This window comes from Ornithodoros turicata, chromosome 6, assembly GCF_037126465.1.
Source record: "Ornithodoros turicata isolate Travis chromosome 6, ASM3712646v1, whole genome shotgun sequence".
Taxonomy (NCBI): Eukaryota; Metazoa; Arthropoda; class Arachnida; order Ixodida; family Argasidae; genus Ornithodoros; species Ornithodoros turicata.
In genome coordinates this window covers 14,896,348-14,920,920 of record NC_088206.1, presented here as the reverse complement: position 1 = coordinate 14,920,920, position 24,573 = coordinate 14,896,348, and the positions used below count along the sequence as shown (strand labels likewise).

The window sequence follows — 24,573 nt, the reverse complement described above, 5'->3', positions numbered from 1 at the left end:
CCAGCGAATCGGTGAGGAAGTGTACCTCGCAATTGAACTGAATTGAATTGAGCATTGAAATTGAGATTTACGGGCAACGCAGTCTCGAAATCGACACCAACTGCGCACTGCTCATCAAGTACGGAGACAAAGCAACCTTACATGCGCATAACACTATCTGCGTTGTTTATCCTACACCCCAAACTTGGAAAACACAAGAAAAAATGACGGTGTTTGCGTGAGAGAGACCATTGAAAATGCATAGGGCGAGATTTTGCTTGGTTTTTAATTTTCTTTCAACATCACCATAGTGCGCACAAAAAATTACAGGAAAACTTCAGACCCCCATTTGTCTGAAGTTTTATTCTAATTTCTTTCTTTTGTGTGTGTGGGGGGGGGGCGGCAACTGCCCCCCAGAGCCCGCCTGAAGGGGAGTAACAAAGACACCCTTCGGGAAGCGAAAATACGGGAGTGGGGGGCAAATTTCCCACTTGTCCCCCTGGGGGCGAACAATAGACGCCAGAAGTGTTGCTGTGTAAAGTTCCCTTATGAAGAACGTGTAATCTTCTGTCGGCTTCACCTTCACTTCTGTTGACAAGCGCCTTCAGTAATGTCTTCATGTTGTTGTCCTGGAACCGTATCGACGCCCCATGATGTGTGCCCGCATATAAATATGTCCACGAACTGGGCTCAACGCGCAACATCGCCGGTTCACATTATATTATACACTATCTTTTTTTGCTATTAAAGCGAAGTCCTTTCTGTCATCTCGAAAGCGGGATTGCTCAATCCATTTGAGAGTGGCAGTACTGCTACGGCGTACGGTGGCGGTGCCATGCCCTTGTCTTCCAGGCCATCCTTCATGATCTTCCACTGGTGTCGTGTCTCTAGATCGCGGGGTCCCCAGTCCATGGCGGGCCTAAAGGACTGTCGCAAACGCTATGGAAGAATAGAGCAGAACATGTTTAGTGAAGATGAAAGATGATGAAAATCATGTGTTTGTCCTTTCTATGTTGTTCCAGCCTCAGACCATCAGTTTTCTCATGTTCAACGTTTGGTGAAGCTGAATGATAATCATTTGAACAACGCTCGTTTCCGACATAGTCTTAAAGCAGCGTGAATCGGATACACAGAGGACGTGCTCCCAAGACATTTGCGTTGTTCTCACTCCACGATGCACAAGAAAAGAACTTGAGCGGTGGTTTTCAAGCCTTGCATCGTCTCCCGCGTGCACGTATGCCGTAACGGTGGTCACTTGGAGAATCTGGAACACAGTTTTCATCAGAGACCACGTTTCCGGGACCACGTTTACAGTGTCACTAAATCGGCCATACCCTCGCCAACCCACTATGACGAAATTATTACTTCTTAAAAAAAAAAACGTAGTTCATGGAAGCTCAAGTCCAGGCGATCAACGCTCTGCCCTAAGACTCCTCTTTGGTGAATAACTTGGTCACTCACTGTGAAGTTCATAATTAGAGTTTCACCAAAGTTACTACGACAAATGGACCTTTTTCACAGTGCTTTCGCGCATGCTCTGTGACCCTGACGGCGCCGAAGAGGGTTCCCTACATAGTCGATAGATGGCGCCAAGATGGCGCAGGCTGTGTTTTGGCGCGCACCGGGCGTGTTTGGCTGGACAACCGCTAGGATACGAGGCGCGTGTGAAAAAAATCCATTGGGTAAGGTATCGCTTGTGGCAACGAAATATCCCCAATTGTCGCCACCAAAATAATGTGGCTGCTGTAAACACAGCTAGCAGGAGTCCTGCGTACTGCACAAGCAGTATGTCTCTCGTATTGGAGCCGTTGCGTCCATACATTTAAAAAAAATCTTTATTCTTGAACGCATGATAATGCGTCCAAGAACTGAAAAAAGCGGCCACTGTTTTCGCGAACCTAGCGCTCATTTTGGAAACGCTACGCACTGTGCGCATCAAGCCATTGTTGAAAAGATTTTTCCTGTTCTGATGTCGCACGTTTGCAAGCAGATGGTTATCCATTCATGCACTTACGTGTAAAGCGTAAAAACGCCTGCATAGATTTGCTCAGGCATTTGCTTCGCGTCTGCTTTGCAAACGGTATACACTTCATCAACGAGGGGAGGAGATTTTTCGAGGTGCACTAAAAACTGAACGATGTGCGAAAGAAATGGCTCTCACCTCTAATAGGGAGCTTCCTTTTGTTTTTCGGACGACCACCACCATCCACACGGGTATCTGGATAAGGCAGACGGCAGCGAGCATCCAACCAATGAGGTTACCCCACCACGGTATGCCCTTTCCTGATCCGCCTCCATCCATGAAGAGGAGTATGTTGCCATAGACGAATATGCCCTGCAGCGAATAGAAGACGTCCGCAGGTGTCAACAGGATCTATACATTTTCGGCTTATTCGTGTAGTTACATTACCAAATATCGCTAGCATATAAGATGTAATTTCGGAAGGTTACGCGATGTTAATTGAGTATAAACATCTATGGCGATCTGAGTAAGCTCTATGGAGTTCTGAAGAGGGAAGCTGAAAATGATCGAAATTGAGTCGAAAGTACGGTACCAAAACTCTTGAGAAAGCGCTTCCAAGTCTCTGGTTACAGACGACGCTTAAAGGCACAAGAGCGCATGAGGAAGTGGAGTGTGGACAGATCGTTTGGGGAAACCAATGAGAGCACGCTCCGCATTGTCGGCCTTCTTAGAGGGATATAGGGATGGGAAAAGCGTAAATTGGTGGTTTCTTTCGCTCATAAATCGCGAACGACGCAACGGATAACTCCTGTTCGTTTTATGTTGGTGTCAAAGTAGCGACATCTTTCACTACGTGTGGACAAATAGTATCACTTTAGTTCCCCGTTAACCGTTTAGCTCCTTTAACTAGCAGCTAACAACACGTAAATGCAGAATATAGGTCCTATGTTTTATGAAGCCTCTCTCCATTTAATTTTCTGTTTCGTTTTTCATGTCACCGATGGTGTAAAATCACGCGAAGTCGAAGATAATGAAAAAGCTGTAAAAAACGACGCTTACTATAAGCAGGATGGGAGCCATGAAAGCCCAGGTCACTTTCCAGAAGATACCGACCCTCATGTTCAACATGAACTCAATGTCTTTGCAGAAACTTCTGTACCCTGAAACAGAGCGGAAAGGACAAACTGTTACGGCCGCCCTTTGCCGTTACACCACGGTATAGGACGTACCGTAAATCCACATGATAGATACGCTTTCCAAGATGGCGTAAAAGAAGAGTGCACCGCCGACGCCGTAGTTGTCCAGGAGCCTCATGATGTACTGCCCGGCCTGCACAGGCGGAATGTTGGGTATTCTCAAAACAAGATGCCCTAGCGCTAATATCTAACGGGGAGAGATATGCTGGATGCCACGGCAGCGTTTAGCAAAGCGGCTCGCCGAAGTCATTCGGAAAAGCGACTGTCCTACTGCGCCCCTGGAGCGGCGAGATGCGGGCTGTTCGTTGTTGGCGTCTCTGTTTTTTCTGTTTCTGTTTCTGTTTCGTTTCTGTTTCTGCGGACGTAAACTGCGGAAAGTACTTCAAACTAGCTGTCTTTCTACGTTCGTATTGATCATAACCGCGGGTGGTGTCGTAAGTGGTATCCGTTCCATAGATGTGCTTCCGGAGCAGTCACTTAACGCGCCCAATAACAACAACAACGACACAACAATGTATTGTTCTTTGGTACCAAATATTTTTACTACTAATATTTAACGACGCCTTATGTTCGCAAAAGGCGACCTTATTTATCGATATATGTTTTTTTTAAGCCTCGGTTATTAGCCCGCAATCGCAAGCCACCAGACTGCGTTATGAAAGCCCTATACGTATATTCTCTAAACCGTCTAACCTGTACTGTTGGAGACACGGTTGTCTGAAATCAGTTTGAAACATAAAACTGGTTTTGGTCACCACATGGCGTCTCCCCATTGGGTCCTGGAACCCAGGCGAGACACTACGCAACAACGCGAGGGAGATGCCGATGTGTGCATGAAAGTACAGCTCCCGTCAACCTTAATAATAACACTAGAAAAAATATGGTCTCGTTCCCGAGCGCGCGATTACAGCAAGCCTTGGGGCCATGAGGAAATCTTAGTTGAACAAAATTATTCTGTTAGTTTAACGCAAGGATTTTGTATGTTAACTTACCATTCCCCCAGTGCCCCCAAGGTGGCTGTTATCGCGCTTGGAACAGAGAAAAAAAATTTCCAGCGTTATTATTAAGGTTGACGGGAGCTGTACCTGCGTTTTGGGCCCACTATTTTCAAGCACCCTAATCTAAGCCCGTATCTCTACAACTCGACAGGCGTGATGAAATATACCATAGCGAGAAAACCTGGCGCTGCGCCGAAACGTCGCCAGGAAGATCGTCCGCACACTGTGCCCGCACGCCGTCTTTGATTATCCTTGGTGTTTTACACATTTAGGCCCGGTTACACCAACGCCGATAAACATTTTTACCGAGATCAACGATCCCTTAGCTCTAACTTTACGCGCATAGTTGCTTGCGATGGTGGCAAGCGCTTCCGGGTAGACGATATAAGCCTAGTCTGTTCCTCCTGCAAAGGCATTGTAGTCTTGCGTACAATACTGGGAGCAACAGGTCGCAAGGTGGCAGCAACAAAGCACAGCAACAACGACATGGGTTGTTGCATTGCGAAGAAATAAAAAAATTATGAGAGATTTTTCATAATTTTAGCCCAGCAGAACTGGAGTGATCTCGTTGCTCACTATAACGAGAGCTATTGTCACTGAAACATTAATCACCTTTCTCCTGCTTCACCCGCTCTACGTCCTTCTTGTTTTTTTTTTTTTTTCTCTCTCTCTCTCTATTTTTTCTGGATCTAGTTTTCCACCCACAAACGCGTTTTGGAGTAGCCAGTTCTGATTGGGTCAGTTCTAACACCTCCAAATTTTTATTTCTTTTCCAATTCCAATTCCAATTAATCACGTCACCAACTAACGCCTGTAGGGAACAATTGAGTGTTAACTTCAAGTTTTAGTAACCCTAATTGATCTCGGTTCAAAGTTGACCAGCGTTGGTGAAACCAGAGGTTCATGCACCGTTCTCCAGGGAGCACCGAGTCGTGGGTGCCTAAGACCAGCGCTTCCCAAACTTCTCGCTGTGTCGGACCCCCAAAACCACTGATAATCCATTCGAGGACTCCAGTTACGTACGACTCATGTTGACATAAATAAGGGACGTGAAGAAAGAAAATGGAAAACAAACAAACGAACGAACGAACAGACGAAAGAACGAACAGACGAAAGAACGAACAAACAGACGAAAGAACGAACAAACAGACGAACGAACGAACGAACAAACGAACGAACGAACGAACGAACGAACGAACGAACGAACGAACGAACAAACAAACAAGGCACAGTACTATCATGCAGGAAATGAGAAGGTAGTATATTTCAATTTAGAGTCGCGCGTCCCCCTCAGAGATGAGACGGTCCTCGCCAAGACGGCCTTCGGGATGCCTTCGATCGTAGCCGACCCCTAAGAACACTCTCGGGGACCCCCGGGGGTCCGTGTACCTCACTTTGGGAACCACTGCCTTGGACTATCCACCTATCCCAAACCCGCTTAGTCTTTCCACCTGTCCAAAAGTCTTCGGAGGAACTCTTTCAAGTACTCACGTCTGTGGTAAGACTAAGTCCACACAGGAAGAGGAATGTAGTGCAAGGTAAGACGAGCATCCATTTCCGTTTCTGCAATTGTGGGAACTGGTCTCGGATCGTAGTCAAAATGGTTTCCACGAGAGCAACCTGCGAAGGAAACAAGTCTCATCCGGACCCACGAAGCGCATACTTCTGTTTTCGACACTTGGCTCCACACGTTCTCCCTTTTTCGTATGCAGAAAATGTAACGTCATACTTACGGAACTGCCGACGCCCAACGTGAACAGCATCAAGAAGAAGAGAACCGACCAGAGCTGAGGAACAAATTCGATGTTGGCAAGCGCTTCCGGGTAGACGATATAAGCCAAGTCTGTTCCTCCTGCAAAGGCATTGTAGTCTTGTGTACAATACTGGGAACAACAGGTTGCAAGGTGGCAGCAACAAAAGCACAGCAACAACGACGTGAGTTGTTGCATTGCGAAGAAAGAAAAGAATTATGAGAGATTTGTCATAACTTTAGCCCAGAACTGGGGTCATCTCGTTATCATTTCATAAAAATTCATGCGCAGCATGACTGGTTTCGTATACTTTATAGGGACGATGAAACGAAACGAGATTTTTCTCATTTTTATTGGACAGAATTCGTCCTTTATTAGCGCGTAACCACCAGCAGCAAAGGGAGGCGGCGGAGCTCCTTCTTGCCGTGTGTAAACCCAACGTTGTGAGGCCCCTAGGACCAACAGGCGGCACGAGCATGAAAGTGGACGGGACGCCCGGAACCGGATGTGGTTAAAAGGCTGCACGCTCCTAGCGGGAAAATTATTGGGGAGCTCGGAAAACCTCGCAGTTCCTTCAACGTGTTCTGTTTGTGTTTTGCATAAAAACCTAATGTTTGACGTACATTTCAGCGTTCTCTTTCTCTTCCGCGGTATAGTTACCAGGGATCGGAACCGGTATTTTTTTTCGGTCCGGTTCGGGTTCAGGCATATTGGTTCGGTTCGGGTTTAGCTCCGCTGAGCCGAAATTATCAGCTTGAACCGGTTCAGGTATATCAGTTCGGTTCGGGTTCGGCTCAGGGAGAACACCCTCCTCCCCCCCGCACACACACAGACAAAAAAAAATAGCTAGCGGTCGGGACATTTACAGGGATTGGAACCGTTACCTTTTTCGGTCCCGATTTAACCGGTTCATGGGCAGTAATTTTGCTATATGAAAGCGAGCTTACGCACGCCGTACACGGTTGTAAGAGGATTGGATTGGATTGGAAAAAGAAAGAAAAAGATGGAGAGGTTAGTCCCGACCCAGTCAGAACGGTTGTAAGAGAAAAGGTGTGAAATAACCGTTTCAGGTGAGTCAAAAAAAGGTTGGCCAGTAGTACAATGATTTCACCTCTGAACAGATTCCCGAACCGGTAACCGTATGAATTTTTTCGGTTCAGTTCTGGTTCGGTTCAGGACAAGCCAAAAAAAAAAAAAAATGTTCGGGTTCGTCAGAAAATAACGTTTTTTTTCGGTTTTCGGTTCGGGTTCAGTTCCGGTTCCGATCCCTGATAGTTACACGTAATACGGTACATCATTCTGCGTTCAATACGGTACATAATACGGTACGTTATAACCAGCACGCGTGACTCGGTGGTTATAGCGCGCTGGCCATGTCACGTCGAGACTGGGAGGTACCCGGGTTCGAATCGCGGTGCCGGTTGTGCTCTCTGTGGTTTTCCCTGAGTTTTCCCACAGACGTTCTGGGTTTTACTCATTTCTCGCCACAGTGAAGTCGGCCCAGGATGCACTATCCTCCTTGCGTTAGTCGTGACACTGTCCGCCTGAGCCTGGCCGACTATACGGCAAGCAGATTCACCGCCACCACCACCTACATTATTCTGTTACCGCTTACGTAATAACAGTCTACCAGCTCCCGTGTCATAGTGGTTAGGATGATCGCTTTCCACGCCGAGACTGGGAGGTGACACGGGTTCGAATCCTGTTCACCGCCTGTGCTGTCTGAGGTTTTCCCTGGGTTTTCCGAAGACTTTCCAGACGAATGTCGGCACAGTTCCCCCTGAAGTCGGCCCAGGACGCATACTAACCCCCCTGTCCCCCACTCCTTCCTGCTGTCCTCTGTCCATCTGTCCACGTCTGTACGCCGCTCATAGCCACAGTTGCTTCGCGGCGCTAACACGGAATTAAAAAAAAAGTAATAACAGTCGAAATTCCAGTCTCTTACCGGAACCGACGACGTTCTCAAAATCGACACCCAACTTGGTGGAGAGGCTTCCGAGTACAGCGAATACGACGCAACCAGCCAGGATGCTAGTGAATGTATCCAGAACGCTCAACATGATGGCGTCCCTGTTAGAAGAAATAATGAGATGGCTCCAAAGGACAGCGACGGGTCCGCTGCAGTCCGGGTGCAACGTACCTGTAAACGTTGTTCCGGAAGTCGTTGTAGCTTGAATACACGATGAGCGCTCCATAGCCGATCGTTAAGGAGAAGAATGACTGTTCGCACGCCTTGTACCAAACCTGCATTTGTTTTACGTTTTGAACGGGCAGCGATAGCAGGACGTCTTCAGCAACAGAACCTGACACTCAGGAATGAGGCGGGTAAATCCCGCTTGCCTCGATACTCTACAAGGTCCCAGAAAGAATGGCGCCGAAAAAAAAAAAAAAAATCGTCCCAGCAGGCATGCCAGGAAAAGAATGTACCTGTGCTAGACGGTGGTCCTTTTATGCTGCGGTTTTTTCTCCCATGCCAACCGGGACCATTTTTCGGAGACCCCTTCCCCTCCCCCGATATTATTTCTTTCTCCTCTACGTCAGGAACGAAGCAATATTGTAATATTTTCATGTTGCATCACGCTCTACTCTTTTGTGTAGACTTCAGGTCTGCTTGTTTAATCCTTGTAGCTGCAATTAAATATAGAAGGGGAAAAAAAGCACTTCCTAGCGTGTCTTGGTACGTTAATGTGAGGGCAGCTATAGCATGGTGTCATTGATAGCATCTGTAACTGGCAATCATAGGGTGTGGATTCGAATCCCACTACTGGTGCCGTTGCTTCAACTGCATACCATGTCATCCTTAATCCTTCGCGGCGATGTACGAAATAAAAAAGAAAGTGGCGAAAACGTGACCGAAATCGGTGTGCTTGTTTATTCTATTTCACGATAAATCCCCCGCTCACCTATCCACCATACGTATATATTTACTAATTTTGGCGAAACGATTACCACACTTATTAAACCAAAATGTAGACAACTTCGCTTTAGCATCCTCTGGTGTACTAAAACTTGCTAGTATACGAAACAAAATTCCTGCAAGGAAACTACTAAGGACGATACAAGAACACCAACAAAATTCAGCGGCGACGGTAAATGTGAGAGAAATGCGTTGGCATTAAGCTCCTTTTCCGGTCTATACTAGACTTCCGGTATCCACATGGATCAACTCGATTTCCGGTTCTCCACTTCCTGTCTAACCTGACTTCCGTTTGTCCACCTCCGGTATATACTTGATTTCCGGTTTGACACTCAATTACGACGTGTAAGTCAATTTAATTAATCTTTAATTAGCCTCAATTACTTTCAGTTACGCTTTAATTACCGAAGGTAACCGCAGGTTACCTGAGGTAACTTTATTTAATTTACCCTTTTACCCCATTTACCCAGTGTATCCATTTAATACCCTTTCATTACGTTTACTTCTGTTAATTACTCTCAATTTCCCTTTAATTGACGTTAATTCCCTTTAATTGCGTTTAATTACCTCCCGTAACCTGCGGTTATCTTCAGTATCTTCGGTTTCATTTAATCTCTCTCTTAATTACATATATCTTACATTCATCACCTTTAAACTCAACTTTTACTTTAATTACCCCTTACCTCTAACTACTAATTACCTTCAACTACTTCAGTTTCATATCATTTACCTTCATGTACATTTACCCTCCTATATCCCCTTTACATGTCCACTTATACGTCTGCCTTGGTGAGGCTTCACCATCTTTTACACAGACACACACACATACATAGTTTTTTTTTTTTTTTCATTTTGACACTCCTAATGCTAACAAGAAACAGGACCATGAGTGAGATGTACCGAAGAGCCGTACACAACACCTCTTGAAATCACGTCAGTGTAACTGAATGGAAGTGCTCATACCTGTATGTCGTATAATTTGTGCCATTCCGGAGTGAAGAACCTCTTGATGCCTTCGAACGCTCCCTCTTGGAGACAGGCGACGACGAGGAGCGAGATGAGAACGACGTACGGAAAGATAGCCGTGAAGTACGCAACCTACGAAAGCCATTCACATTAATGGCACGTAGTCATTTCCTCCCGATCTTGAACGAGGTGCTAGTGACATGCTGCGCGCTTTGAACTCCCTTCGAACAAACGTCTTTCGAACAAACGGCGTTTGACCGATCGGCTTTCGATCAAACGGCTTTCGACCAAGCGCCATTCCATCAAACGCCTTCGATCAAATGGCGTTTGGCAGCAGTTCGCCTTTTAGAAGCTAGTGCCCTTCAGAGCGTTGACGTCAACGAATAAACTCTGTACGGTCCATACAATGCCCCATAATGGAAAAGTCCTCGTCACCTTTCCTATTGTCTTGACGCCCTTGAGTAAACTGAGGGCCATAAAGGCCCAGACGAAAAACAAGCACAAGGACAACTCCCAGCTCATCCACTGGATGTCCCACAGACCTTCGGACTGGTGCGTGATGTGGTACCTGGAAATGGATATCAAGTATGGACTGTGTTACGTACAAGGTTGTTGAAGTTACCTTTAAAAGGTACCTTAGTTACAGTTGCAGATAAATGGGTTTAAAGACACTGTATCTGTTGCAGATACTCCGTGGGAGAAAATACACTCATACAATTACTAATACTGATACTTCTCAGTATCTTTATAGTTACTTTTTTCCATTAGATTGGGTTCATATAGCGATGAAAGATGGAAGTCACTGAAAAGGTTAGCCAGCTCTAGGACTCGAACCTGTTAATAGTTTCATTACGATTAATAAAGCAGTTATCTCAGGCCACATTATGTGACAATGGTCGTTCACTACTTCTTTTCTTTCCTGCACACACCTCAGATATCCATGAAATACTTTTATTCCAACAACCAGAGAGCATATATTAACAATCCGGAAACCTCTTCACTTGCATATCTCCCGTTTGGACGAAGGAGCCCAGTAATTTCAAAATATTTCTCCGTCATGCGGGTTCGAAGATTTGTGCTCACGAGACACCTCAAGCTAAATAACCGCTCCACCGCGGCACGGCATGTTTCGCAGCCCAGTGTTATATTTAAGAACTACGGACTTCACTGCTGGGAATGATTGTAAAGCACTCAGGTCAGGCACTGGGTTGCAGTGCTGGGAATTCGAGGGAACAACCCGAATTTAAATCGAATCCGCCGTTTTGCAGAAGCGCTAAATCAAATCCAATTCAAGTCCGGATTCAAATCTGTTCGAGTAAATCAAATCACTTTAAATTCGGATTTATTTTCAGCACGCCAAATCAAATCCCTTTTTAAATCCGGATTTATTAAGTCCATTACAAATGCGGAAGAGGAACTATACAATGCTGAACAGCTGTGGAATGGTTTCAGAATCGACCACAGTTTTCGAAGTTCCGGGGAGCTAGGGGAATATATTTATTATAACAAAAGAAAAAAGAAAAAGGGAGGAAAGGTCAGCCAAACGGGACGTCGGCTTGCTATTCCGGCTCTGTGCCCGGCGCGACGACGAATGGCATGGAGCCTCTCGTGTTCGGCGTCAACCGCAGAAAAATGGACGGGGACGCGGACAACGCTTGTAGCACTTTGCGCTGCATCAGTGATAGCCCGTGAAAAGCCACCTTCACTGACGGGCGTATTGGCCGCGAAAGAGGATTCGAGAGCAGTCCTATAACTCTCCCAGTTGGTCCGCTTGATGCAGTGACTGTAGGTGGGGTGCATTGACGTGCGCCGGTCACCAGAAAGAGGGAAAAAGCACGGGTAAGGCTATGGTGTGACGTCATATGCACGCCACCTATAGCGTGGGTCCCGCACCACGGATGTTAAGTAGTATTGGCAGGTGGTCACTCCCGACCGTGTCGACGTCAACGCACCCGGCGAAACGATGCGCTAGCGATGTGGACACGGCTGTAATATGCAGGCTGTTCTGCATTTTGGCACGTTTGGCTGTTTAGCATGCGATGTGTTTGCCTGACGGCGTTACTTTTGTGAGACTTTCTTCGAGTCGAGTCTTGCCATGAGGAATCTTGCTAGAGCTTTGAGAAAGTGTTTGTGGTACTTGTCGTTGTCTCTGCTTGCTACGAGATTCATTTGTATTTCTGCGGCCAGTACTGCCAATGAAAAGATGTCCTCTGCTGCGAATCATGACCAACGGTAGCGGCTGCATCCACTCACGGTTAAGACAGTAATTTTTATTCACTACAGCTCTTCTGTCACAAAAGATTATGGTTTAGTATGGATAAAATAATGGCATGTTCAGAAGTGATTCGCATGAATATGAACTAAAATTCACAAAAGGTGTTATAGTCTTGATTGCCTCAGGAATATTGTGGTTTTGTAGGGGTTTAATGCTAATAGATGGCTCTTCTTTGCATTGGGGTGTTGTGTGTGTGAATCAATATATAATGGAGGGGTATAATGTCCCGTGTCAAGATGTCATTTTGCGTTATGTAAAACTGTTCAAAAACCTCTTCGAATCAACACATTACTTTCCTGTGCATTACACCGTTTATTTAGGCCACTTTATAAAAAACGTTCTGGGTTTGGTTGTATATGCAAGGTGAATGAACGAGAGATCCGTTTACATCAGCAATTCATATGCGCAGTGTACTGTATACAGGGTGTTTCAGTAACTGTGTGAGAAGAAAAAAAGAGATGAAAGTACGCTACGGCAACGCATGCGTTGTTCTGCATTTTCGTGATTAGCAGGTACGTTTCAATACAGCCATTATGTTTCAACCAACTCACTCTTTTCATTTTATCTCTGCTATGCGACCAACGGCATTTATTTGTAGACAGCTTTTGCCATGTACTATAAGTGATTTTATCAACTTTTACTTGAAAGAAATTTAATTTCTTGAATGGAGCTACGACATTTGCCAAGGCGATGTGACGTTGTTTGCCAGAAAGAGAAAATTTTTCATGTCGGATTTACCCCATTCTACTAGGAAGTACATTCCCTACTAGAATGGTAATGAGAAAATACAATTACAGCTACAACGGTACTTTGCCTGTCTCCTTGCCGAATCTGAGAGTCTCCCCCTTCTCCTCCCAATAATCATCGTCATTAAAATAAAGTCGTTTTGTGATTGTCCGAAGGCCTGTTTTCGCATTTTGTTCAGCGATTACCATTGTATCAGGGCATAGTCGGAAATGTATCTTCTAATAGATTGGCGTAAATCTGAGATGCGCTTTCTGTCTGCGAGAAAAACGTTTAGGTTGACTTAACAGACTTCGGAGTTGAATTGACACGCTTGAATTAAGAAGATACGAAGCCAGAAAAATAGGCGATGTCAAGTTGCCGGTGGTGAGTAAATCAAAGAGTGATATTAAACAGTAGGAGCAACTTATTTATTTACACATGGTAACGAGACTTTCGTGCATGAGACTGCACTTCTTCAGGGGGGGGTCCCGAAATCCACCATTAGGAATAAACGTTTCAGAATAAAACATTAAAGAATAATCCGCTTAAAAAATACACGGTTAAAAATATATCTCCTAAAATAAACCGCTTACTATCCCCGCTTAGAGATCACCGTTTAATAATCCACCATTAAAAATAAACTGTTTCAAAATCCCCTCACCATCTAGCACGGAGGCGGACTGATTGCAATTTACTTGTTTCAGCAACTTTTACTCGTTTTTAGAGTATCCTTGCTCATTAAAGAAACATTAGGGTCAACAGCTGGCACAGGCTAGGCAACCCAGAGCCGTCCTAAAGTAACTGGATTGGGTCAGTGACCTTGAAGTGCGACTCCGCCACAAAATCACCACAAAAGTTGTGGTATATATGTAACCTTTCAGCTGTCAGGAATATGTGTACGAAATATCTCCCACCAAAACTGCGCAGATTTTATTGAAAAGAATTTATTATGAAGCGGGAGGGCCGCCTCTGTGAGGCGAGAGGTCAGTGGAAGCAACACTGGACTGACATCACTCTGCGCCTTTTTGCCGGCGCTGCTTCTTTAGGGCCAGCTCTCACTTGGCGACGCTAGACGCGACGTCGTGAGCTGGCGGCGGAAATAGACGCGCATTTCCGGCGTTGGGAGAGGCGAGACGTCGATAAAAAAAAATTGCCATGCCGATTTCGTTCGCGACGACGGCGAGAGGTGCCGAGAACGATAGCTGACGACCAATAAGGTGACACAGAACGGCCACGCCTCCTGAGTTTTCGTCTGCTTCGGACGACGGAATGCCACTGTGGTGGGAACATGAAAATCGTACGCGCTGACGGGGCGGCGGAAATGCACCTCTACTTCCGCCGTCCGACATGACGTCGTCAGCGAGCGGCGGAAGGCGCATTTCCGCCGCCGCCCCGTCAGAGCGCACGGTTTTCATGTTCCCACCACCTTCGCATTCCGTCGTCCAAAGCAGACGAAAAATCAGGAGGCGTGGCCTTTCTGTGTGACCTTATTGGTCACCAGTATATCGTTCTCGGCAGCTCTCGCTGACATCGTGAAAGAAGTTCGGCATGGCAATTTTTTTTTTGGCTCGACGTCTCTCCTGTCACAACGCCGGAAATGCGCGCCTATTTCCGCCGCTCGCTCACGACGTCGCGTGGGGCGTCGCCAAGTTAGAGCTGGCCCTAAAGAAGCAGCGCCGGCAAAAAGGCGCCGAGTGATGTCAGTCCAGTGTTGCTTCCACTTACCTTTCGCCTCACAGAGGCGGCCCTCCCGCTTCATAATAAATTCTTTTCAATAAAATCTGCGCAGTTTTGGTGGGAGATATTTCGTACACATATTCCTGACAGCTGAAAGGTTACAGATATACCACAACTTTTGTGGTGATTTTGTGGCGGAGTCGCACTTCAAGGTCACTGACCCAATCCAGTTACTTTAGGACGGCTCTGGGTTGCCTAGCCTGTGCCAGCTGTTGACCCTAATGTTTCTTTAATGAGCAAGGATACTCTAAAAACGAGTAAAAGTTGCTGAAACAAGTAACCGCTGATAAAAGTACCTCCATGAAAATGTATCTGACATTTCACTCAACATACACAAAAGTATCCTAATACACGTGCTCTTATCTGTTCTAAGGTGAAACGAAAAGGATCTAATGGAAAGAGTTCTCGAAAGAAATTATCTTAGCACTCACTTCCAGTAGAGCTCCGGCACGGAAATACGCTTTCGATGATCAGTCACGTTTGACATGTCACTGAACAGTGTATCGTTGTACGGAGATTCGGTAGCGTTACTCTGAAAAGAAAAGCGATATCATTAGCGATACCAAAAACAGACTGTGGTGTATACAGTGGCTTTGCTTGAAGTACAAAGCACGGCACGGTGTGTTTATGTAGGCATTATCAGTTGTGTATGTTTGTTGTACAGTTCAAAGCAAAACAGTACTGACATCAACGCTTCCGTATTCATGCGTCAGAAGCATAAAAAGCAAAATTCGGTCATGGGAGCCATTCCGAAGAACGCGTGATGTTTTGTTCATTGACATCACTGTGTCCCAGAAGCGTACCATCTCTGCGTACCATCACCGGCAAGAAGTCATCTAGTGACTGTAGTGTAATGCTATCCGCAGTATGTCTACCGGGTGCATAAAGCAAAGTCCCAGCAGCGACTGAGAAGGCTTTCATGTCATCTTTGCACTACTGCACCATATGCTGTGTGCTCGAAAAGAGGTTTACCACGGAACTGAAATTGTGTATAACAGCAGCGCACCAGACAAGGCATGACACAGAGAATGGAGACACTGGCCTATGTCAGAGGAAAAATAGAGTTTGTTATTAGACCGTTGATGAAGTCACCATGAAGCTACCGTGCACACTGGAACTAATGGCAGAGTACATGTCTCAGAATCTTACCCGTTGATTGAGTACGGCAGATACGGTGCTTCGGAAGCCACGTTTTAAAATGATACTTTGCTCTCCAAGCATGGATTCGTTGATTTCTGTTGCAGACTGTAGCGTATTACGAACTTTACATCGGGCCTGTACATTACCCCCGAATTCATAGATGTGACTTGACTTGAAGCAACACCTCCTGGATAGTAGAAGGCCTGCGCGCTGCCCAACTCACGGAGGCCTGCGTGAGCTTTGCGAGCTGCTTCGAGCTCATTGACATCATAGCAGCATCCACAGCAGGCCTTCGTCTGTGACGCTGTGTCACGTGGGGCGCAGACCTGATGCTATCTAGGAGGTGTTGCTTGAAGCCGTATCTTGACTTGTGTAAGTCTGCGCCAGACCTGTCCAAGATCAAGACGGTTTGCGTTTTCCATGAACCTTCCCGCTGGCTTACTTCGTCAAATCGCAGCCTGCTAACTTTAACTGCGTCTGGGAGCGAGATTTTCGCTCAAGTTTGCACTTAAAATTTGCTTTGCAGTATGAAAACGCGACATTTCTTAGCGTCAGGACTTGTAATATGTGCCACACCTGTCATCTGGCTGCAACGCTTCTGCAAGGTCTCTGTAAACAAACTGATGACGCATCAGCTCATGTAAAGTCAAGCCAAGGCAAGATTCTGAGTGTCATATGGCTTCCCGAAGTTGCCGTAGTCGAGCGTTGTCCAAGTCGGGTTCAAGGTAGCCTGAGCGCTGACTTGACAAGCGGGTTAAAAATAAACGACAGGACACCTGCAGACTCGCAACTAGCAGAAGTTTAATGGAAGGAGAGAATATAGACATAACACAAGGTCCACAACCAATTGCAACAGAAGTTTCTGAACTGCATTGGCGCTCTTTCAACGTAACTGCAAGTCAGCTCAAGATCAAGTCACGTCTACGGATTCGGTGGTTGCTTTCTCGCAGCTCGAGCGGTATGAATTATTGTAGAGGTCTAAAAGTAAAGGGATCCACGCAAGTAGGCTTTACTGCAGAGAAGGACGCGCGCGCGACGTATGTCTGAGAACAATGTGACGTCAAGAGGGCTGTCCGTTTCTCCGGCATCGAAATAACGCTTCCTATCGCCAGCCCTGAAGGAACGTCACGAAACGTCACGCGAGCCAACCACCCCCTCCCGTAATATGCTCCTCTCCTGATGCTGGACCGCGCTGCAGATGCCCACAGGAAAATACTGAAAACTCGGAAAATACGTCGATTTGGAACGCAGGGGACTGATGGGGAGTTGTTAATTGTCTAAATCACACACGTCCAGCAAGTTTTTTTTTTCTTCTCAGTTTCGTTAGGGGACGGACTATCCCTTTAAACGGTCTACTAATACACCGGTGAAACTCGAAATATCGCGGTGTGCAACAGGAACCGTAGCCTAACCGTGGTCACATCAGGATCAGAGCCGTGTCGATCAGGAAGGTTTAATTGAATCGTATCGGGAAGGTCCCCAAGTTCTTTTGTCCCTGCAAAAATACTCACCAAAGATGCGTTGTAAGAAGTTGCTCCGAAGATATTGAAGCTGTCGCACGACAAAGGAGGCTGCGTGCCTTGAAACCAGCTGTCTTGACATTCCGTCCACGGAAGAGTGGAAGACATAGAAGCCAAGAAGTAACGGACAGCGAGGGCGACTAAGAAATTGTAAAAGATGAGTGTGTAGGCGACGGAAAACAACTGTGCGTAGCCCAAACCTGCAAAAGGTATACAATGTTAAGCATCTTTAACGACTATTTGAACAACTGCGAGCTTTGTTTGCTCCGTCACGCCCTTGTACAGCGTACCTCGCATAGCTGGCACTGCTTTCCATACTTTTACAGTTCCTAGGCCGCTGAATTGACCGAGGGCGATTTCCATGTAATACAAGGGACGTCCTATCAGTAGCAGAAGTATGAGGTAAGGAACTAGGAAGGCTCCTGCAAAGAAAGCAAGAGGTGTTACCATAAGCGTTACAGAGAATGCAGGAACACAAAATGCCTGGAAGCTAGACAGGGGGGGGAATATAGGTTTATTGCAAAACAAAACAAAAAACACGAAAGAGGGGAAAGGTTAGCCTGGCTCCAGCAGCCGACTTGCTATTCCCGCTAGACAGGTGAACTTTACGTAATACTTCAATAGCCAGAGACAGCAATCGACCGCCATTTTGAAGAGAGGTAAAGAAGAAGAAGACGGAGAAGTTTGCCACTCCAGATCATACCAGTGTCATACCAGTGTCATCACCTCTTGTATGCGTGTCAACACTTCTCGCAGACGATTCCATATTTTACAACGGAATACATATGTATGTGCAGTGGCTACAGATAGACATATAAAAGCAACGAGGGTTCAGCATTTCTATAATAGCCTTTACACAAACAGTGCGCCCGAACTCCAACCACGGACCGTTAGGTTAAAAGCCTATGGCGGCAACCGCATGGAGCAACTTTTGCCAACTGAATCGGGCCAACGGAGCGCCAACTCAGCGTGAACGGAACGGTATGGAAGCTTGCAACCGCATGGAGCAGAATGTCCACGTTGAGGTTGTCATGGTGATGCGTCGGCCTAGCGTTTACCACCGCTTGTTGCACGCGATGTAGCAATGCTTATTGTAGTAAACTGCTGTACGCATCGTTTAGTAACATAAATGATATTTTAGCGGTTCTTGAAAAAGTACGGTGCTAATAACATTTAGAAATCAGGTGTTTACAAGAAATTTTGAGATACGAAGAGAATGTAGGCTTATGAGTGTTTCTAGCAATGTTCACTAAAGAAATATCAGACTGCATTTTTATTACCGTTATCTCCTCACATATTTCCGATTTGGCATGTGCCACAAATAACATTTTGATGTTTCATTTAGTCACCTTCGCCTTGCACACACCTTGCCACCTCCTGCCAAAGGATATATTTTAAGTTGATGTCCTTATACTGAACAAGTTTAACGTTCCAAAGGGGTGGCCTCTTTGAAACCTGCGATATCCACGTCGAAGTCCGCGCGTGTCCTTCTAAGAGGCAGAGTGAAGACGGCAAAGCCCGAAAAAAAAAAAATCGGTCACAGGCATGATTACAGGTGACTTTGTCACGTGCTTGTGGCATTTCTTGTGAAGCGTGTTTTCATTGGCGCACACGGTTCCGTCGGGTGGTGTCACTTCCTCTCCTCAGACTAAATATCTACCCTTGGCAGAAACCGGCTCATCGGTCCGTCGTCTATTGTTCGCTTAGTAGGTCACCGTTCCTTTCAAGTTCTGCTGCCATTCAGTTGGCAAAAGTGCTCCATGCGGTTGCCGCCTAACGCTACTAACTGACATAGGAGAATGAAAGAACATAAATAACAGAAGAATGACAGATTGGGGGAAATCTTTTTAGGGGCAGCACTGCAAGTAATAGTGCCCCGCCACCGCTACTCCACGAGCACTTTAAGTGTGGCTGTACGACTACGACCACTGTCTTCGCTGAAGAGAGAAATTTGCAGAGCGTACCTGCAACCGCTCGGAGATACGGGCGTGTATGTGTACTACAACAAGATAAAAATGTCCACGATTGTAATCCCTACAGGGGAGGTGCACAGTACAGCCCGGAAAAATGAGAAAAGATTTCCGCTGGCAAGGTCGCTTTCCCAGCAACACAATCCCTACAAGAATGCTCTCTTCGAAGGAGAAATTTAGTTATTTATAAAGTTTGATTTACAAGAGGTTTGTCTAGTGTTCAGTCAGATCTAGGACCCGGGCCGTCTCACAGGGGTGTTGACAGGGAAGTAGACAAGCGTAGCCGCTGTGTGTCCACCCCTGTGCGTGAGAGCGCTGCCCTCGTGCACTATCTCGAGTCGTACTACAAAGTGACACCCAAGAAACCTCTTTAATAATTGATTTTACATCTATACTTTAAGCTGTCAGTAACGCCACACTTTCAAGGGTTATTCCTATACCACAGTCAAGGAGGTATTCGGGAAACAACGTCGTTGTTGATGTCTTTGTTTTGAAAGTGCCTCCCATATTTGGGCCATAAATTCGCCCCTGACTTCGCATGATGTGCAACATGAGCATTTACATCACATTACCTCCGCCATTGGCGTATGCAACGTTGGGAAACCTCCAGACATTTCCCAGACCGACAGACATAGAGGCACAGGAGAGGAAGAACTCCAATCCTCTTCCCCACTGGCCACGTCCAGAGGGTGGCTTAACCGACGCTTGCGTCGACATGTTTCCTTCCTTTATATCGTCTGCCGTGGCTAACGCAGGGCTGCTTCCACTGGAAAGAAACAGTATAGGCTTACCGTAAGGGAAGTAAGGGAAACTGAAATGAAACCGTTAGGTGTTACCGAACTACTACTATGATCATCTCTTCCCCAAGCAGCACAACATCTTGGCCCAATATTGAACCAATATTGGGCCGTTATCACCAATATTAGTTCATTGGCTAATACAGGGTGTCCCAGCTAAATGCGAACAGATTTCTTTTTAAATATATATTATTACGATATATATCACTTTTTTTCGAAATGAAGTCATTTGCAATAAAGTAAATGCTGAAGTTCACTCATTAAGCACCAGCAAACTCCTAAGGCAATGTCCTAATTAACTTTCAATAATTAACTTTTTTAATTATAAAAGCTACGAAGTTGCCCTAATGAGAACATCTGGTCCCTTCGGCCACCTCGTACCGTAGCCGTTTTCAGAACAAAAATCTGTTCGATGGATAGTCCCCAAAAGATTCGTGAAGGAACACCAGTTTCTCATTATGTTATTCATTATGAATGTTGGGAGACGCGTCTTTCCACGAACTCATGCGCCCTCTACGTAGCTCCACCCTTCATCCTCTCCGTCCGTCCGTCTTCGTCTTCTTCTGTTTTTTTTTTTTTTTTTTTTTTGCTATAGTCGTGACGATGCCCACTTCTGTGTGGCCAACAACTGCGAGCCGATCCTGCCATTACCCCCCCCCCCTCTTTTTTCACTCGCACAGTTGCCATCCAGTTGCCCAATAAGATCCAGTGGCCAATAAGATTTCCAGCATTTTTTATGCAGACGGCGGCACTTGCCGGCACACAGCATTCGCAGCATTGAATCGATTTCATACTGAAGCATGTCGAAAATAAGTCTGCCAGTCTTGCCCTCTGTCTGAGCTCACAGCAGTGTACCAGCCAATCCACAACACAAAGGCAATATGTCATGACACAACTGCACTACCATTAAACAGAACTACATTTACTTTTCAAACCACGACCACGACATGTATGGAAAGAAGAAAACGTGGAAAGATAAACTGGCTGTCCCCTCGGCGCGCATAGTCGCATTGTGGCACAGAACAAAAGTCGTTTGGTTTTGTTTGCTGGTCGATGTTTGCACCGTTTCCTTCATCCATGATTTCAACAGCAAAATACAGGTGCAGCTGAGCGACCCACGCGAAAACCCAAGCAGCACAACATCCTGGCCCAATATTGGACCAATATTGGTCCAATCTAGGGCCGACATTGCCAATATTGGTCCAATATTGGGCCAAGATGTTGTGCTGCTTGGGAAGCAACAACTTCTCCGCAAGTGAACACGAGGTCGGCCGTTGTACCTGGATCGGCTAGTTCCGAGTTTCACCGCTGTGCGGCGTCGATTTGGCGAAAAACGCGAATACCTGTGAAATAAATCCACACTTGTAAACCGATGTCCGTATCGCTTCAGTGTTCCATGCGAGACGTAGTATACGGAAAAAGCTTAGCCTAGCCCGACTACTACCTACCCCGATACTTTTTTTTTTTTCACTTGCACCATGGCCATTGGATGGCGAGTGGCATACTGAAGAGTGTGTAACAAACGCGAACTTGCGAAGCTATATAAGAAGTGGTGAGGAACGCGCCCCTATATTCCAGCTCCGCTCCAATACAGTCATAAAGCGTGTAATAATTCGTGAGTTTTAGTACATCGAAAAAATTATATGAAAACGATACGGTAAGAGCTCAAGATCGCGGGTTCGAACCCTGCCGAGGACGGTAGCATTGTAGGGGAGGTAAACATTGCTTCCAGCACCGTGTGTCGCAGTCCTACCGCACTCCTACCCCGCGGTACGTGCAGCATGACGCCCCACTTGACTGACGCACCCGTGCGTGTTACATCCCGACACCGTTATCTTATTTTCACTCGTGATTTTATCGTACGGTGTGCGACTTATTAGTTCCCAAGCAGCACAATGTACTGAAAGTTGAGTGCAATAGGGGTGGACGGTATGTGTCTTATCGATGTTCCTTAGTTTCACGAGTCTGTTCAAGGCCTTCCACCTACCCGTCCACCCCTATTGCACCCGACTTTCAGTTCATTTTGCTGCTTGGGTTATGATGTCTTTCATTGGGAAACTGTCTAAAAGTGTTCGTTATCTGGACACGCTCCAGTGCTGATACACGCATGTGAAGAGGTTATTGTGTTGTAGAGCCGTTCGGAACGCACTCGTGCTGGGCCTTGAACACATCATGTAGATAGGGCTCAGAGGAAACCCTATATTGCGTGGAACAACAACAACAAATACATGTCTCGACGATGGATGAAGCAATTAACAGCATCCTGCGCTACTTAATTTATTAAGCAGATATATCTTCGGGGGATCATCATTAACCATCTGTGTCATTCACGTGGCCTTTTGACACAGCGGATGAGTTTTCGTTTCGAAATTTTCTTTCCAGTACTCTTTAGTGCTACTTTTTCATTGGCCGTCAAAAGCATGTATGTAGATGTTTTCGGGAGAGGAGGAGAAATAACTCTCCCAAGCAGCACAATGTACTGAAAGTCAAGTGCAATAGGGGTGGACGGGTAGGTGGAAGCCCTTGAACAGACTCGTGACGCCAAAGAACATTGATAAGACCCATACCGTCCACCCCTATTGCACTCGACTTTCAGTACATTATGCTGCTTGGGCTGCCACCGCATCTTCTACGTTGCCCTTCTACGTTCTGTCCTTTGTTCGCAAATAGGTATGACCCTGAGCACTTCAATTTGTCAGTTGGGAGAGGGGTTCGTTCGAGCAGTAGCAGGATTCGTTTTGCGATGCGTTAAATTTCTCCATTATTTCTTTTTCCAAATTTAATTCAGTTCAATTCAGCTGGCATAAACGTAACTTATGCAGAGTGCGATTTTTGCACGCGTTTGGAGCAGTAAGGAGAGATAAACTGATGTTCTGAGGCTGGAACAACATAGAGGGAACAACATCATCTTTCATCAGTAAGGAGAGTTTATGGAACCATCTGAACTGGTAGGAACTTTAATTGGAGTTCCTAAAAAAAATCTACGTAGCAGATTTCCTTTGTATGCATGGCTGTATCTCAACAATCACCACACTCAGCGTATAGTTTGCTGCAAGCTGAATAAAAGTACGACATCTTATTCATGAGTAAGTTATTAAAAGGCACCATCCTTGAAATGTAACGTGTTACAGCTACAGTTACCGCGTAAAAGTAACCTAGCTACTTTGAATAGAACGGTTGAAAATCCAGCGAACCGGTAAGAGAACGTTAAAGCAGCAGAGAGACAGGTTAACAAGTTATAAATGTGAGAGGGAAGGCCAATTATTTTTAATTTGCTAGTAAAATTGCGGCAAAATAGCTAAGGGCGACACCTCTTGGGAAACAGTCTCGAAATAGACGACTTCAGAAAATCCCCGAGAGCTTAGCGCCACTTTGAACTATGGGAGCTTGCTTATAACGAAGGAGGAGAGGGTCTCCAAGCTGTTTCGGTTCCTTCTCTCCAGGCTGATTGTTCACGAGGAGTCAGGGTTGTCGAAAACGAAACTTGAAGGACAAGTTCGTTCCAGTAACCTCCCAGGATGCAACGCGTACGCAAGGAGCACTGGGATTTTCTGAAATCGTCTACTCGTCTGATCTCGCTTTGTCTCCCGATTAGCTGAGAAAAGGGGGCCCACACCTTTTTATGTGTCAACTTTCGTTCCATACGGAAGAATATAAAACGATATTAGTGAGTTTTAGTATAACGAACGCTGTCGCCTTTGCGCGTACGATATACTAAAACTCACTACTATACGATACGGTCCGTTATAAAACCGTAAGAGAGAGAAAAGCACGAGGCGAAATTGTCGAGAACATTTCTTCAAGTATTTCCTCAAGCCGAGCATATAATGAAGAAGGGCACAAAAAGGTCTACCTACTCCAGTGCTATATAAAAGAACTGCTATAGCAGTTCTTAAAAATGATGTATCACTACCACTTCGTCTAAAAAGTCTTGCGCAGACTTTTAATAGCTTACTTTAATTTCTGCCCTGCAAGACTTAATCTTACTCTGAACGAGTTGGAGCTTTTGTACAGAAAGAGTGTGACGGTACTTACCTTACAAGAAGATATATACTGGAAACTTCCCTGCGATATCGTCCACAAGCTCACCAGCTTTGCCTTTGCATACTATACGTTCGCTCTGAGTAGTCAAGACCCTCTTATGCGTGTCCGCACACCTTTTCGTGTCTATCACTCCACCCTTTCCACGTGGGCGGTGGGAAATTTTACAGTACACGCAACAAATGCACTTGTGCTGGGAAGTTACCGTACCCATATCTTCTTGGCAATTCATGGCGTTATTTTTTTTCTCTCTCTCTCTCTTTCTTCCGATAACGCTTTCGAAAGCGTGAGCGCGGAATTTGCATTCGCAGATATCATTGCTTATCTTTACTGTTATTTCACGCTATGGCTGAGGATTGCTCACTCGGTGAGCTCTCGTCTTTGTGTTATCAGTCGCTATTGCCTTCCGTGTTGCATACTGTGTACCTAGCTGGACAACGGAGCTATTGAAATTAAAGGGCGTGCCCATAGTACAAAACTATACTAGCCATCCTTATCAATGTAGAAAACAGGGGATGGTCGCACCCGTTCCAGTCGATTTCGAAACTGTAGTGCAATTCTGTTCCCACTAACGACGGACCACTAATGAAATGAAGC

At 45.8% G+C, this 24,573-nt stretch overlaps 1 protein-coding gene across 2 annotated transcripts; it reads right to left on the bottom strand.

The window, feature by feature from the left end:
• Window positions 1-247: 247 nt before the first annotated feature.
• On the bottom strand, window positions 248-24,171 carry LOC135399227 (sodium-dependent nutrient amino acid transporter 1-like). 2 transcript variants are annotated; one of them, XM_064631018.1, is made up of 16 exons: window positions 21,384-21,436; window positions 21,216-21,278; window positions 19,711-19,904; window positions 17,459-17,590; window positions 17,160-17,368; window positions 14,940-15,040; window positions 10,206-10,338; window positions 9,768-9,902; window positions 8,028-8,131; window positions 7,833-7,957; window positions 5,870-5,988; window positions 5,628-5,756; window positions 3,172-3,271; window positions 3,002-3,102; window positions 2,141-2,314; window positions 248-918 (listed from the first exon to the last, which is right to left on the bottom strand). In XM_064631018.1, the coding sequence occupies exons 1-16, from the start codon at window positions 21,419-21,421 to the stop codon at window positions 724-726; spliced, it is 2,052 nt and encodes a 683-aa protein (XP_064487088.1). In that variant the 5' UTR covers window positions 21,422-21,436; the 3' UTR covers window positions 248-723. The 2 variants fall into 2 exon arrangements, with proteins under 2 accessions (XP_064487088.1, XP_064487090.1); XM_064631020.1 differs by lacking the exons at window positions 21,216-21,278; window positions 21,384-21,436 and adding an exon at window positions 23,971-24,171.
• Between the last annotated feature and the right edge of the window lie 402 nt (window positions 24,172-24,573).

Bases quoted from the DNA above. Each gene is read 5' to 3' on its own strand.
- LOC135399227 (XM_064631018.1), bottom strand. From the start codon at position 21,421: ATGGCCATGGTGCAAGTGAAAAAAAAAAAAGTATCGGG. The intron at 10,339-14,939 runs GTGAGTGCTAAG...ATCCATTTCCAG, and splicing joins GTGCCGGAGCTCTACTGGAA to GTACCACATCACGCACCAGT. The intron at 2,315-3,001 runs GTAAGCGTCGTT...TATTCGCTGCAG, and splicing joins TGGCTCCCATCCTGCTTATA to GGCATATTCGTCTATGGCAA.